Raw genomic sequence first — 14,279 nt, 5'->3', positions numbered from 1 at the left:
GCCAAGAGAGTTTCTGCATCTCATGCGCAAGTTGTTCATCTCCTGTGACAGTTGTACAGACATTTGATTCATTTGGTTTCCTTTTTCCCTTGCTGATGACTTCCTCCCTTTTTCTCCAGCCATCACTTCCCAAATCCTGTTCTCTCTGCACTTCATGAAACCTTGTTTCACCTAACTCCTCTAGTGGCATAATCTCATTAACAAACGTAATGTTAGTTATCACCTCAAAGAAGAGCATATCCCTAGAAAATGTCTAACTTGTCTAATTTACCTAATTTGAGGTAAAAGAAACTCCAGCTCACAGGGTAGACATCACTCAGTCTTGATTCCCTTTTTCATCAGAAAAGCTAGTTTCCAGATAATGATGAGCATAAAGCCAACAGGGTAAACTTCTGTGAAGCACCCAAAAGCGGCATCTTTTCCGTCACCATTTTTCTCCTCACAATTAGCCCTAAGACCACCCCCAGAGGTTCAAGCAGGCTCCCAGCTTCAGTATGAGTACAACTTTGGCAAAAGGTTGTGCAGGCTGAGGAAGGGTAAAGGCAGAAGACAGCATAGATCACCTGCTTCACCCCAACAATCAGTTGTTGGGGGTGGTGGTGTTCTGGCTGGTTCAGGGGCTGTATTCTACACCTAACCTGAACCAGGTTCTTTGTGTTAAGCTTTGCAGGCCTTGTCATTAAATCTGCCTCTGGGCACCCAAGGTAATTTTGGATTTTGGCCAAACTCAGTATGCCCATCACACAGTTGCATAGATAGAGATATTTAGTGGCATTTGAGATGTCATAAAGGTATCCCAGAAACCACTGGAAATAGAACAATGTGACACAGGACCTATAGGAGACCCATGTCCTTCTGGGTTGGCAGGTGGAGCCATGCAGTATACCTATGGGCATTATGATGTTTGTATTCAGCAAACTGAATTGATTATGAAGTCACACTTTCCATGGACAGCACTGCTCAAGACTAACAAGATTCCAAAACGTGAAGTTTTGAAAGGGACAATTTGCTCTTTGATTACCAAGCCTGTGACAACTAAGCTAGTGTTTGAACAACATACTTTCATCATATGGAAGCCAATCACCAGCTCTAACCACGCTTCCCTCTCCATCACCTTTTGCCTTTTGATAATCCTCTCGCCGAAGATGCACACCAAGAGTGTCCTATCTTCCTGTTGCTTCCTTGGATCCCCCAAGTCTAGGGCCCCTCCTGTTAAAACTGACAAGAGGTGGTTTTTCTCACAGTCTGAAGGACCATAAGCCAAATAATTCCTTAGGGCAGAGGAAGAGGTTTATGGTGCCATTTTGATGTTTTAAAAAAGAATGAGATCAGTCAGAACAAACCATTGGATGGCTGACTTTAAGGTAATCCCACTCTGGCTGTAGAGGGGAGACTGTACCTTCCGTTTGCAAATATAGGTCACTAAGATAACAAAGCACCCTGCCCTGGATTACTGCAACTCCAGGATATTTGCCTGACTGGAAAATGTCCAAGAAGGATTCTCACTCCATAGTCAGAAAATTTGTTAATTAAGGCAGCTTTCCTGATTAAGTTCTACATATCCCTCAGACATGGAGGCTCATAATAATGTCCAAACTTTTCCCAATGGTGTCTCAACCTGATGAATATTTGTAGAGAGCATCATTTTAAGCAAAACATAACTCAGTGACAGACACCTCCAGCATGGGTTTATGTGTTTACTTACCATCATTCTACAGCCCTGCACTTGCTCAAGACTTTTGCTGTGATGCTAGCACTCTAAAATGAGTATACTCTTCAATCTTGCTTCAGTATAATGCTCTGTAACAAGGAACACATCAGCAGATGTTTTAATGAAACTGGGGAGAATGCCAGATGCTGCATCTGGAAGCAATGCCCTACATGGGAAGCCAAGTAACACTCATGCTGCTTTTGGAGGAGGAATGCCTGCTGGCAGGTAATGGGGCTTGGACAGGCCAAGGGGCAGACATCATCTGTGGCTCTGAGCATATCCCACAACACCATAGGAAGCATGTCTTGACAAGCAGCTGTTTTCTCGCATGAGGAACTAGAAAGAGTGGTTAAGGATTTTCTTAGTAGTAATAACTTTGTTACTCTTTTTATATGAAAGCAACTGCCAGGTATACCAGTGACGCATTTTGTATTAGTACATAATCTTTTTATCAGTTTGATACCATTAACAATCCAAAATTATACCGACACAAAACACATTTGACAGAGTTACATCTTATGACTGTTGAGAAACTAAAGCTCAATATAGAAGTCAGCTGTGTGGCTGGTAAGTAGGTCATCTGTTGGGAACAGATGTGCTCTTTCATCTGCACTGCTTGCCAGTTGGCTTTGAAGTATAATGCCCTAAATGTTCTACTCTGCCAGCTAAGAGGGAGTGTGATGACACAAAGGGGTTAGGAATCCTTCACTGATTATTCTCCAAAGGTTTCCTTAACCTGGAATTCATTTCCCACCCTTTTACTTTAAATAATCCTGATGTGTTGACTTCTAGTCCACAGAAGGCTGACCTGTACTTCCAGACTTGGGAAAGGGATGAAGGCAAGGGAATCTGTCTAACGATAATTTGAGAATCATTTGGTTCTGCCTGTGTACTATGGTATTCGCTTCTAGACCAAATATTTATTTTTTGAAGCTAAGACTCTTTGTTTAGCAGTTTAAATTTATCACAAAGCAGTTAGCGCCAACATTGGCAGAAAGGTGCCTTTATATGTGTTCCTAAACATACAGGATGAAAAACCCCACACTGCATTTGTTTAAAAGAGTATTAAACAAACATATTGTTCAGCTGTGCGCATTTGAAATGACGTAATTCAGGACCTCAGAGTCAGACACACCTGCTTTCAATGTAGAAATACATTTGAAACTAAGAAAGTTGTGATTCCCCCCATTTTGTGGAGATTTAATAGGCTCCACAAGTGTTAATTCTTGCATTTATACTTGTTTTTTACTTATATTCATGATAGAGGAAAAATGAGACAAAGAAATAAAGAGTTGATTAGGGATACTCAGCATCCTCTTGCCCCCTTCCAGTTTAATCCTTATTGGCTTACGACATTAACACTAGCAGAAAACACCTAGGACTTCAGGAGAAATGGATCATACTTTCTTCTTCAATTTCTAAAGCAAACAAGGAATGACCAGTGATGGCCTTGGACAATACAGTTAAAAAGAGTGGTGACTGCAGACACAGCACAGTGAAGTTAGTTACACCTTCTCTATGGAAAAATGCAGTTGAGCATGCAGTCCCTGCAGGATCACTGCAAGGTCCTTCTCAACTACCTGAAAAAAGACCCACCTGTTTCCAAGCATTAGCTGATAAAGGATGCATACGCAACTCTTGATGCATACACAAACCCAGGAGATTATAATTTCTCCTTTACTGCATGCAAGGCTGTTTATTGTTTTGCACCCAAACTAAGGGTTTCTTACTTCACAAATGCTGCAAACCTTTCAATTAAAGCAGGCAAAAAGAGAGAAGTGTTTATTCCTGCACACATTAATCAAAAGGGGATAAATAGAAAATACTGAAGCCTCAAAACCAAACCAAACCAAACAAACAAAAACAAAACAAAAAAACAAACAAAAAAACCCCCAAACCAAACAACCCAACCTCTCCCCAAATAAAAAAGCAAAAACCAGCAAGAAACCAAACCCAAACATATATGTGCATTTTGGATAGAAAACTACAGTTACCTTCAAACACAAGGGCAATGTATGCAGAAACGCAACCAGTGAACCATTCTTGCTCCCCTAAGTATCATGTGTCTGATTAAACAGCAGGAGGGACAAATAAAGTCAAATAAAGTCAAATATCTGCTTACCTATCAATCATCTTTCTCACATTCTTACAACTGTTTAAGTTTTACCACATTTTAACTGCAGCACAAGGAAGTGTGGAGAGTGCTGGCAAAGCATAACTGGAACCTTAATGTATTTATGAAATTGTACAGATTAATTAGAATGCTTCAAACACTTACTGGACAGTGATAGCTCTCCAAATTCTCTATCTAAAGGGAGATGCAGCAACTGCACATATAAGCATCCCTATGTATATCACACATCAACACAAACAGCTTTTATAGAACAGTACAATGTAACAGTAGTATATGGCCATTTGCTACCAGCTCAAAAAATCACTTTGCATTCTTTTTTGTACGGAGGTTTCAGCTCTTAGACATGGGGCTCTATTGTTTTTCACTAATTGGAGGTGTGTAACCTAGAGCAGACTGGTAATACTGCATTTAAAAAAACCCAGAGTTTTCTGTCCAATTGGTAACAACTTTAAATGACAACAAATCTGCAAGGCATTCCATACTGGGTTTAGCTCCACTGTTGATACTTTATTCTCCGGAAATGTCAAAATGTCAAGGGTCTGGCTATACGACAAACTCAATACAAAATTAGTTTAAATAGGATGAGATCACTTTGTTCTCCCCTTTAATGGCACATGGCCTTATTGTACGCAGAGGAGCTGGAAGACACAGAACTCAGTTAAGTGCCAAAACCAAAAACCTTACGTCTTTCTGCACCTGGACATTGTCAGGTTTGTTTTCAGCAAATGAACATTTCCTGGTCTGTCCTCTCCTGTGGCCAAACTTGCATTTGTTCCTCAGGACTTGCTCATCATCTTCAATGGGTCTCCGCACGTACTTGAAACGATCTTTAAGGGCCCGTTTCCACAGCAACTGCATGGGAAAAAATAGAATGTCATTACAAGTATCTTTGAAAGATTTGTCCCATTCCTAAAGCAGGTCACTATGTTTAATCTAACTCTACTTCATAAAAAAGCATTTGCCACTAAGCAGAAAAAGACTCGTTAGGGTGGCATCAGCATACTGTGGCTTCAGGGCTGAAGGAAACACAAGCACCTGTGGTATATGACTATGGCAACTAAACAGCGGGGCTACTGGCACCACCATAGTTTGTTAAGGATGATGGTAGTTGAACCTAAGGGTTAGATTTATCCAATATAACCAGGTCTGTTGGTGAAACTGCAGTTTGCTTTCTTTTTTTTAGCTCTTTCTTTGGAATGCTCCATTCATGACATGAGGCCGTGAAACTACACAGTGAATTGGATCACCTCACTGGTGCCACAGAAAACTAATGGGGTTTTTTGAGTGGATCATTTTTCCTCTTTCTCTGACAGCATCTGCCTGGTTGTGCAGTTGTATGATTATCTAACACAAGGGAGCGGGAAAGACACAGTGGGATGCTCCTATTTGTAGAGAGCCTCCAGTTGCACTGCATCAAATGTATTACTAAACAGAACTCAAAATTTCGGAATTAAAATGATTGTTTAAGTAGGTTCTAGTGTTTGTGAGACTCCTCAGACATATAAATTGCAACTTAAAGGCAGTTCTGCACTGCAGGTAGATGCAGTCCCTGTTTAATGGAGCCATTCGTCACTCTCTGTCAGCCAAAGATGGAGTTTATGTGGTCCCACTGCTTCTATCACACTTGCGTCGTTTTTCTACTTGGGTACTGAAAAGTCGCTTCTGAAAACTGGATGAACAGCAACTTCCTTGTGCATCCTTATAGACAGACACCTGGTTACTTGCAGTCCCTGGCTGGGCATCCTGTGGTGGGAGCCAGCTGTGGTAACTACCAACATGTGGGGAAGAAATTACCAAGCAAAGACTGTTAAACATGTCTGCATGCAAAACCTGCAGTTGTGAATATTGAAAATGTTTCATCAGTTACTGCTTATTCCAGTCATTGAGGGATTTTCAACAGTCAGAGGGAACAAAAATTAGTCAGGGAAGTGACTGCAAATGACAGGATGTGGCAAGAGAGATTCAAACAGCTGTTACTTCATTTTCTAAAATCAACTCCAATACTATACTCACTTACTACTACACTCAAGCCTTTGCTCACTGACATACTGAAACAAATATAAACAGAAGAAGGATTACTGCAAATTTCTCACCAATATCATGACCTTTATTAGTAAAGGTCATATGATTTTAAGGGTTAACTTAGGTGTAAACCAGAATTCAGCAAAAGAAGTACAGTCTTTCTTTGCAGCAAGTCTGACATAACCGCCTTTCTCACCCATGAGATATGATTGGGAGGGTCTTTTAACAGACGGTGGTGAAGGCAGCATGACGTTGTCTTTCTCCTGCTGAACGTACTGCTCCCACTTCCCTAGGGCACTAGCTGACTTAGAAGCCCTCAATCCTAAAAGCAAGACCTTTATTAATGGTGAAAAATGACAGCGGAAGAGCAATAATGACAAAACCCCTGCAGTGCGAGCAGACCTGGGCCAGCCAGGGCCCTTTCTGGGGGGATGCTTTCTACCACCCACCAACGAGCCCTTACAGAAGTATCCTCTCACTGCCAGTCACACCTGAACATCCAAGAGCTGGAAAGAAAACAAACCCCATCTGCATTTCTAGTATGTAGATTTCAGACTTTGGATTCTGCCAGAACAGGAGCCATGACATCACCATGTTGAACACAAGGATTAGAGAAAAAGAAACTGTTTCCAAAAGCAGTAAGGTGACAGCATGCCTTGAAAATCCCACTTGCTCTCTGCCTGAGCCATTAAGGTTCCTAAATACATTTACAGTTCTGCCCTATGCATTTACATTTCGATACAAATACCCCAAATTACATGCCTAGCAACATTTATTCAGAACATTGTTATTTTAAGGCTGGTAAGAAACAAGCAAACAAAAACCTTAGCTTAATGCTTTTCTGAAGTGTTCAACAGATGTTAAAATATCTTAAAACATGATCATCCTAGACTATATTAGCAGCTGACAATTTAAATATCCCCTTCGCTGAGTTTTGCATAGTTTCTTTCTTTTGAAAACCTTTGTTTGGCTAGAAGACATTTTTGCTTATTCTTCCACATGAAAGAATATGCTGACACCTATACTGAGCTTTAAATATCTGTCAAAGTTGAAAACATTCAGCTGTTTCATCCTTTCACCCTCAGATAAATTAAGAGTCCCAACTTAATCTGGTTTTGAACTGGCATTCTCCTAAGTTTAGCCAAGTCCCTTCTCACATGCCTATGTCATGAATGAGGCTGCGAGCACATACATTTATGTGGTTACCCTAGCGGGTAATGCATCTTCTAAAAAGGATGCTTTTATTTTAGCTGATTTTTTTAGCTGGTAACTTTATTTTCTATTAATTTCCACACACACACTCAAAAAAAACCCCAAATAACCCACCCAAACCATCCCAGGAAGGTTTCAGTGCTTGTAAGGGAGCAGAAAGATTAATCTGTGTCTATCTGACATAGGAGGGAAAGGATTACATGCAGATTAAAACCAGTAATTTACTAGCAAATAATCCTTTTGAATGCAGCAGTTACATAAATCAGGCGTGTCAGTCAGCATAGGGATCCTGGGTTTCACTGGTGTCACGGCACCCCTCAGCAACCCCAGGCTTACGGGAGCCGCTTACGCAAAGCCTACTGGCAAGCTGTGCGTGTGAGAGAGCCCTCTCTTTTCCTTGCTCTTGTAACATAAATTCTTTAAACCACACAATTTTCAACATGTTGGCTGAAATGGAATGAAATAAGGGCAGCAACTCTTTCAAAATGGTTGGTTGCAACCCTTGTAAAAGGGATAAATACAAATAGAATAGTATCTTGTGAGTGGACAATAAAGTGTTATGCCAGTTTCCTTTTGGCTGCTGTGTCTATGATCTTGGCTTTTCCTATATAACCTATTTGTCTAAAACTACCTGCAAATGTTGCTTTGGTTATTTCATCATACATCGGAAATCTAATAATCTATTTCCTGATTAAATGAAGATTTTAATCTTTTTTTTTTGTTTGTAATGTTGTATGTGTTAGTTTAGGATAACATTGTTCTTTAAGCAGTAGGAAACATAATGGGAAAAATTGCTTAGATAATTACTTTAAAGCACTTTTTTCCAAAAGCTAATCTTGGGACGGGGTGAGGAAATTAATTTCATTTCAAGAGCTCCATAACCCTCTTAAATGAGTTTTGCCTTCAGGAAAAAATTATTAAGAATTTAGAATATAAGAATTAAGAAAAAATTATTTATTAAGAATTTCAGAGAATTCTCTTAATTTCTTCTTCTAGAGTGACCTAGTAAATAACCTTATTTTAAAATTCATAAGTTACTTATTTGCATAAGTTACTTATTTGCAAACTTATTAATTTAGGATCATTATCATCCTCCTGACTATATTGCACTGGATGTCCTTTGCAAAAGGGCTGGTGGTACAGAAGCATATTTTTCCTTACTGCAAAATTAAATTGGAAACCCTTTAACCAAGAAAATAGAATTATGGATAATCTACTAATATGTCTTGAAATACTAAACCTTTAACGACCTCTTATTGCAACGGTATGAGATTGAAAATGTTAGACTAAGTTTCTGCATAATGCACATATTTTTTTTAAATTGCTTGTTTAAAATAGTTTGGAGTTAAAAGTGTCCAGTATTGGCGGGGGGGAGGGGGAGGAAGGGGTGGAGAAAAGAAATGTCCAAAGTTTTTGAAGTAAATTTTTTCATGTCATGAAGACACTGGTGTGAATTGAGACACTCTAATGTTTTGGGTTTTTTTAATTTGTTGTTCCTCTATGCTTTCCAGCAGATCTTTCCCCTTTCCAATTTTATGAGCCGTTTCATTCCATGAAAATGTTGCAACTAAAGTGCTGACATTTCCAATTCAAAGTTTCTCCAAGTTTTTCCTTACACCAAGTTCAAGTTCTGATTTTCTGTTCTTGGTCAGAAGAAAAAGCTAATTCTGAAATGTCAAGATCTCTCATGGGATCAGCTTTCCCCTTCCTCAGCCAGGAAGCCCAACCGCCTGCCCCTGCACAGCCATGCCATGCACAGGCATGCATACCAGCCATGGAAGAACCCAGAACAGTTTCCACTGCATCCTTTCAGCAGCCATGACACATCCATTTCTGGTGAAGGGCTCCAAACCATAATTTGCGAGTTAAAAATAAAATCACACCACTGACAGATCTTCTCAGGCCATGTTACTAAACACTACTTCTGCCTTCTTGCAGACCCTAGCAGAGTCCGTGGCTGCTCTTCCACCTCAAAGTGTAAGCAATTGCTTTCCTTTTAAGCACGAGTTTAAAATTAAACTGAGTCTAGGAACCAAGACATAGCATGACAATAAATACAGAGCAGTAAATTAATGCAATTAACAATACAGTGGGATAGAGCATTTTGCACAGCAAAAAGGCAATGCCCAATGGCAGAAGTGAGCTCCAGCACACTAGAAGGGACACAAGACTTAGTACTCTAAACTATGATCAGCTCTTTCGCTTTTTGAAACATATGCAACTATCTGTTTTTCCTGTAACTTTGACAAGAAATTCAAAGTCCAAATACTTGAAAACATGTTTGTGGGTATTCTAAATAAACTCAGATAACTTTATTATCTACCCGTCCTGAAAACCATTATTCTCAGAGGCCTGTCCAACTGAATTGCCATGTTTGGGTTGTCCCTTTCTCCAGCCTTATGAACTGCATCTCCAGAAGTTGTTTTTTTTAATATATGTATGTTATTAAATAACTAATGTAACTAGCATTTTTGTTTGAAATACTACTCACATGTTGGTTTTCCTTTTCTACATTTAGCTATCAGTCCCAAAATAAAGAGCTTTCTGCTTTAGCTCTGAATTACTTATTTATTACAGTTTTCTTAAATATATACAATGATGTACTATTAAAAAATTGTTACAATGTCTAATTATTATAAACAAGTTTAATGCATTCAAAACCTCTCAGTAAGCAATATTTTACATCTTAAAAGGCCTGTGATTCAATACTGTTATCAGGAACAGCAAGCAACTGTTCCTAAGGTCCTGTGCAAGCCTGGGGCAATTTTAAAAGAACAGCCTACAAAAACTTCACTTTTTCAGCTGCTGAAGACTCTGTTCTGAGAAAAGATGAAGGAATGGTGGTTAGCCGATTCAGTTGTTGTTGTTCATTTGTTTCTTAAAAGCATATGAATTCAGTTTTACTGCAAGCCTCATGCTAAGTAGCTCTGCATATGTTGTAGGGTTTGTTTTAAGCCGCTTTTGTTGTAACACACAACTATCTCTGATCAAGAAAAAAAAATAAAGTATTTATAGCCTTTATGATGATGAAGGAAGAACAGACTGTCTAACAGTATGGCAAATAAAAATAGCAATTCATTCTCACCCCCTCCTCTAAACTTCAATGTACAGACATACACCTTTTTTTCATGCCTCAATCCAGGCAATGGAGAGGACCCAGCTTAGAAGTGTTAGACTAGCAATATTGCAAAGTGCTAGCTTCCAGCTTCCTTGCTTACTTATGGTGGTTTCTTCCAGATATGCTTTCTAGTAAGCGTGAGAGAAATATCAAAAGATAAAGAACAACAACTCTGAAGTCTCTGCCCCATCATGTAACTTCTGCCAGCACCAGTTCTGGGATTGATCTGGGAAATGATGAGCCCTTACAACAATGGAGTTGTAAGTAGTTTCACTCTGTCTATGGTCCTGCTACAATTAAAGCCCTTTGAAAGCCTTGTTTAAAAATTTCTGTTTGAAAATATTTTTTAGAAGTTAAATGCTGTAAAAAGGTCTTTGGACCTGACCTGAATGTCATTCCAGCTCCCCTTCACAAAGGGAGACAAATGAAGCCATAGCATTACCCAGGACCCTGGCCGAGGACCCCCACTGGGGTATTCAGAGAGGTATCCTGATTGAAAATAAGGGTGGACTGTTGCGCTCTCATCCTTCTGTTACCTTTCTCCTCTCTGAGATGTGCTTGTTTTCTTTAGTCCCTTCCCTCCTACAATGCCTGGGCTCAGGGGAGAACTAGAGTAGCCACCTCTTAATCCTCACATTTTTTTGTTTTATTTTCGAAATTATTTATTTGGCTTTCTACAGTAACTGCACACAAGAGTTATATTTATATACATTTAAAGCTAACAATCCCCACTGAGTCTCACAAGCTTTTACAAGTTGCTATAAAAGAATCACATGGCAAAGGAATGATGTGAAGTCAAAAGGTGAATGCTGTCCTTTGGGACCACAGATATGTATTCTGGTTCACAAGAGTGAAAAAATGTAGTTCAAATTTAAGTCATCCCCTTCCACTGCTTTCTTTTCTGTCTCCGCTGAGAGCCCAACCAGTGTTTTTAAATAATTACCTTTCTTTTCAATTAGGCCTAGATTCCAGACATACTTAAACCAGTAGTATTACTACACACTGTAGCTAGATATCTAACACACAAGCCATTATAGTGCATTGCAAGAGCATCGGTCATGTTAGTCCTCATACAATTTCCCAAAGGCTCAGCTTCTTTCTTTTTAAAAACAAAAATTAGTCACATTTACTTAAATTTATCCTTTGGGAGAAATCAATCTAGAAAGAAACTGTACCCAAAAAGCAACCAGGGACTTCATGTATAGGTCTGCATGATCTCACCGTGGCCTTGAGGAATGGCTATAACTGGATTAATTTTTAATTAAAATAATGAAATAAGAATGTAATTTGCCAGACATGTTAAAGTGAAGTTTACAGCCCTGAATAGAGCCAGTATATAAGAAATCAATATTGATTTCCTCTGATGTAGGTTATTTTCTAGTGATTATGTGGAAAAAAAACCCAAACACAAACAGAAAACCCCAAACAAACAAAACCTGTATTTTTCAAGATGAAGTACTCTTTACAATACTTACAAAGCCATTCCCATCTTCATCAAGGAAGGGGTATGCCTGCAGCAGAGCATTGACAACAATGTTATATTGCTGACTGTTTGGATACCTGTGCAAACAAGATGGAGATGTAAAAGGAACAGTTGGTATTCTAGACAGTACTAGACACTGTCTAGGGTCTATACTGAGCTACATTAAATTGACTATTTCTCAGACTATTGATTCCCCTCCAAATAACAAGGGGAACAGCTTTAAGGTTTGCATGAAATCTTCCTGTTGGCTTCAACAGGTTTCAGGCCCTTAACCTCCTCTATTTAAGCAAGCATATTGCAGAGAATGGTTTCACATCCATTTGAAAACTTGTTTCTGCAGCCAAATGGTTTCACATCCATTTGAAAACTTGTTTCTGCAGCCAATAGGTAATACCCCCAGATAAATCTAACAATGTTTACTCACAGTGATCCTTCTAGGTATTTTGTCATATCTGCTTGTAAAAATTCAATAATCCTTATTCTCATACTGTGATCAGGGCATTTTTTTTCTGCTAATATGCACTTGACATCATAAGGGAAGTCTGGCAAAGCATAAGAACTTGTCCACTGCAATGTCTTGTATCTTGCAAAAAATGATTTCAGATTTTTTCTGTAAAAGAAAAGATTATATCATCATGATCATATCCTTCTCCCATGCGAATGCAGACAGGAACAAAAAATACAAGCAAAAACTCAACACAAAGGAAAATTGTTGCTACAGAAACTGAAATCTTCCCCTCTTGGTTTCTACATAAAGAATATCTACAAAAGATGCCATCCAAACATATGGGGTTAAAACCAGATGTCAAATGTGAAATGTTATCATCAGCAGACACTAGAAGGTTGCCACTAACTGAAAGCAAAAGGCAGAGCAGAGGAAATCACTGGGGAATTGCTACTGTTGCAAATAACTTTCTCTCATCATTTATGTGTTATCTACCAGTTCTGCTAACTTACTAGTGAGAGCAAGATGAATAACTTAATTGAACAAAATACTATCCATGACATTAGCTAAGACTGTCCTCCCAAAGGGAAAAGCAGAGAAGGAATGAAAGCAATTACCATCAGCACGTGGCTGGAAATAAAGCAGGCACAGCCCGTAAGTAGCTGCAGCTCCTCTCCCAAGAAGACCATCAGCACTGTCTACAAATATCACACCCCAACTGGGGTGAGCCTGAGGCAGAATATCACCACTAGCTACCCAAGCACTTCCCACCTCCAGAAAGCCTGCCAAACCCTAATTCTGAAGGAAAACAGGGAAAAGTAAAGATAAATTGAGTCGGGAGTGAATCAAGAGCCACCTAAAAGATAAAGTGGTTCTGGCAGCCCTAGACAGCTTCCCAGTCATAGTAGTCCAGACACAAGCAAATCTCAAATGAGAAGTGCCAAAGACAACTAAAGTCCTGTTCTGTATGTGGTATCAGTGCATTTTATATTTGATTTAATTTAAATTGCAGAAAGCAATTTGGAAAAAACTAAATTTTTAAAAGAATTTTTTAAATAAAATGGTATCATTGTAGATGAAAAATGTGGATGCTTACATGGTATATCTAAATTAATCATCTGTAGTCCCTTTGTATTCACTAAGGAGACAAACACCACTGAAGGATGACAGAACAACCAGAAGACATCTAAATCAGACCAGATGTTCTCTCTTATCTATTTCCCTCTGCTAATGACGAAGAAAATTAAGATAGATACTACAGTTGTTGAAATCTATGCTGTATATATCTCAAGTTAGGAATTCCCCACTTGGGATATGTAAGGGAAACCTCCCACAAAAAGACTTGTGGCTGGACTAGACGTGCTCTTGTGTCCCTTCCAAGCTGTGCTAGATTTTGAGTCTATGAAAGTTACAGAGGGAAATACTGCTAGATTTCATCCAGTCAACGTACACAAGTTTTTACTCCTAAAGGTCTCTATTGTAGCCTATAAACCAGAGCTAGGTATATAAATAAGAGCTGTGAACAGATTTTAGCAAAGCCTTCACTGGAAGGTTTTAATATCCAGACTCTTTCAGATAAGGATCTTAAAAACAAAACCAATAACAACAAACCCCCCAAAAAACCCAATCAATGACAAAAAAGAAAACCAACAAAAACCATGGTAGCCAATATCTTTAAGCTGGTGTTCCAGGGATCGAAGGATTCTTGGTGGAGAAGGACGTAAGCCATGCATGCGCACACACCAAATTGCTAGCAAGTTTATTACAAGATCCAGAACAGATATAAAATCCAGAGATATTACCAGCTAGGAAGAGAGATACCTAAAGGCTACCAGAAACTAGGTTAGGCACAGATTCTTACCAACCCACACACTTCTACAATGACCAAGAGGCCAGCTCCAGGGTGCATCGTGAAGAGATGGGGTGGCAGGCACTACTTTGGCAGGTGTCCCCACAGAAGTAGTGTCAACCGTAAAAGGTAGTTGGATCTGCCTCCTTCTCCATCTCTCTCGAACCTCAAGCTTTTTAAAAGCCAAAAGTGCAGATTCATCCTGACACAGGGGGCCAGCCTGTGCCAGGAGGAGTGGCCTTGCTTTCTCTTTTTCCCTGTGCACACTCGTTCTAACGCAGGGGGCCAGTCTGCGCCAGGAGGAG

At 39.4% G+C, this 14,279-nt stretch overlaps 1 protein-coding gene across 1 annotated transcript in view; it reads right to left on the bottom strand.

Annotated features, from left to right (window-relative positions):
- SAMD3 (sterile alpha motif domain containing 3) overlaps window positions 1-14,279 on the bottom strand; it is a 39,996-nt gene that overhangs the window by 12,382 nt on the left and 13,335 nt on the right. Inside the window, exons 5-7 of the mRNA XM_030490114.1 lie at window positions 12,105-12,290; window positions 11,673-11,757; window positions 4,530-4,697 (exon numbers count right to left, since the gene is read on the bottom strand). Of these exons, the coding sequence (XP_030345974.1) occupies window positions 4,530-4,697; window positions 11,673-11,757; window positions 12,105-12,290 (439 nt within the window). The remainder of the gene's footprint in view (window positions 1-4,529; window positions 4,698-11,672; window positions 11,758-12,104; window positions 12,291-14,279) is intronic.

Source organism: Strigops habroptila, chromosome 6, assembly GCF_004027225.2.
Source record: "Strigops habroptila isolate Jane chromosome 6, bStrHab1.2.pri, whole genome shotgun sequence".
In the NCBI taxonomy this organism is placed as follows: domain Eukaryota; kingdom Metazoa; phylum Chordata; class Aves; order Psittaciformes; family Psittacidae; genus Strigops; species Strigops habroptila.
Note: the sequence above shows the minus strand (reverse complement) of the source record. Positions and strands in the feature narration are given on the sequence as shown.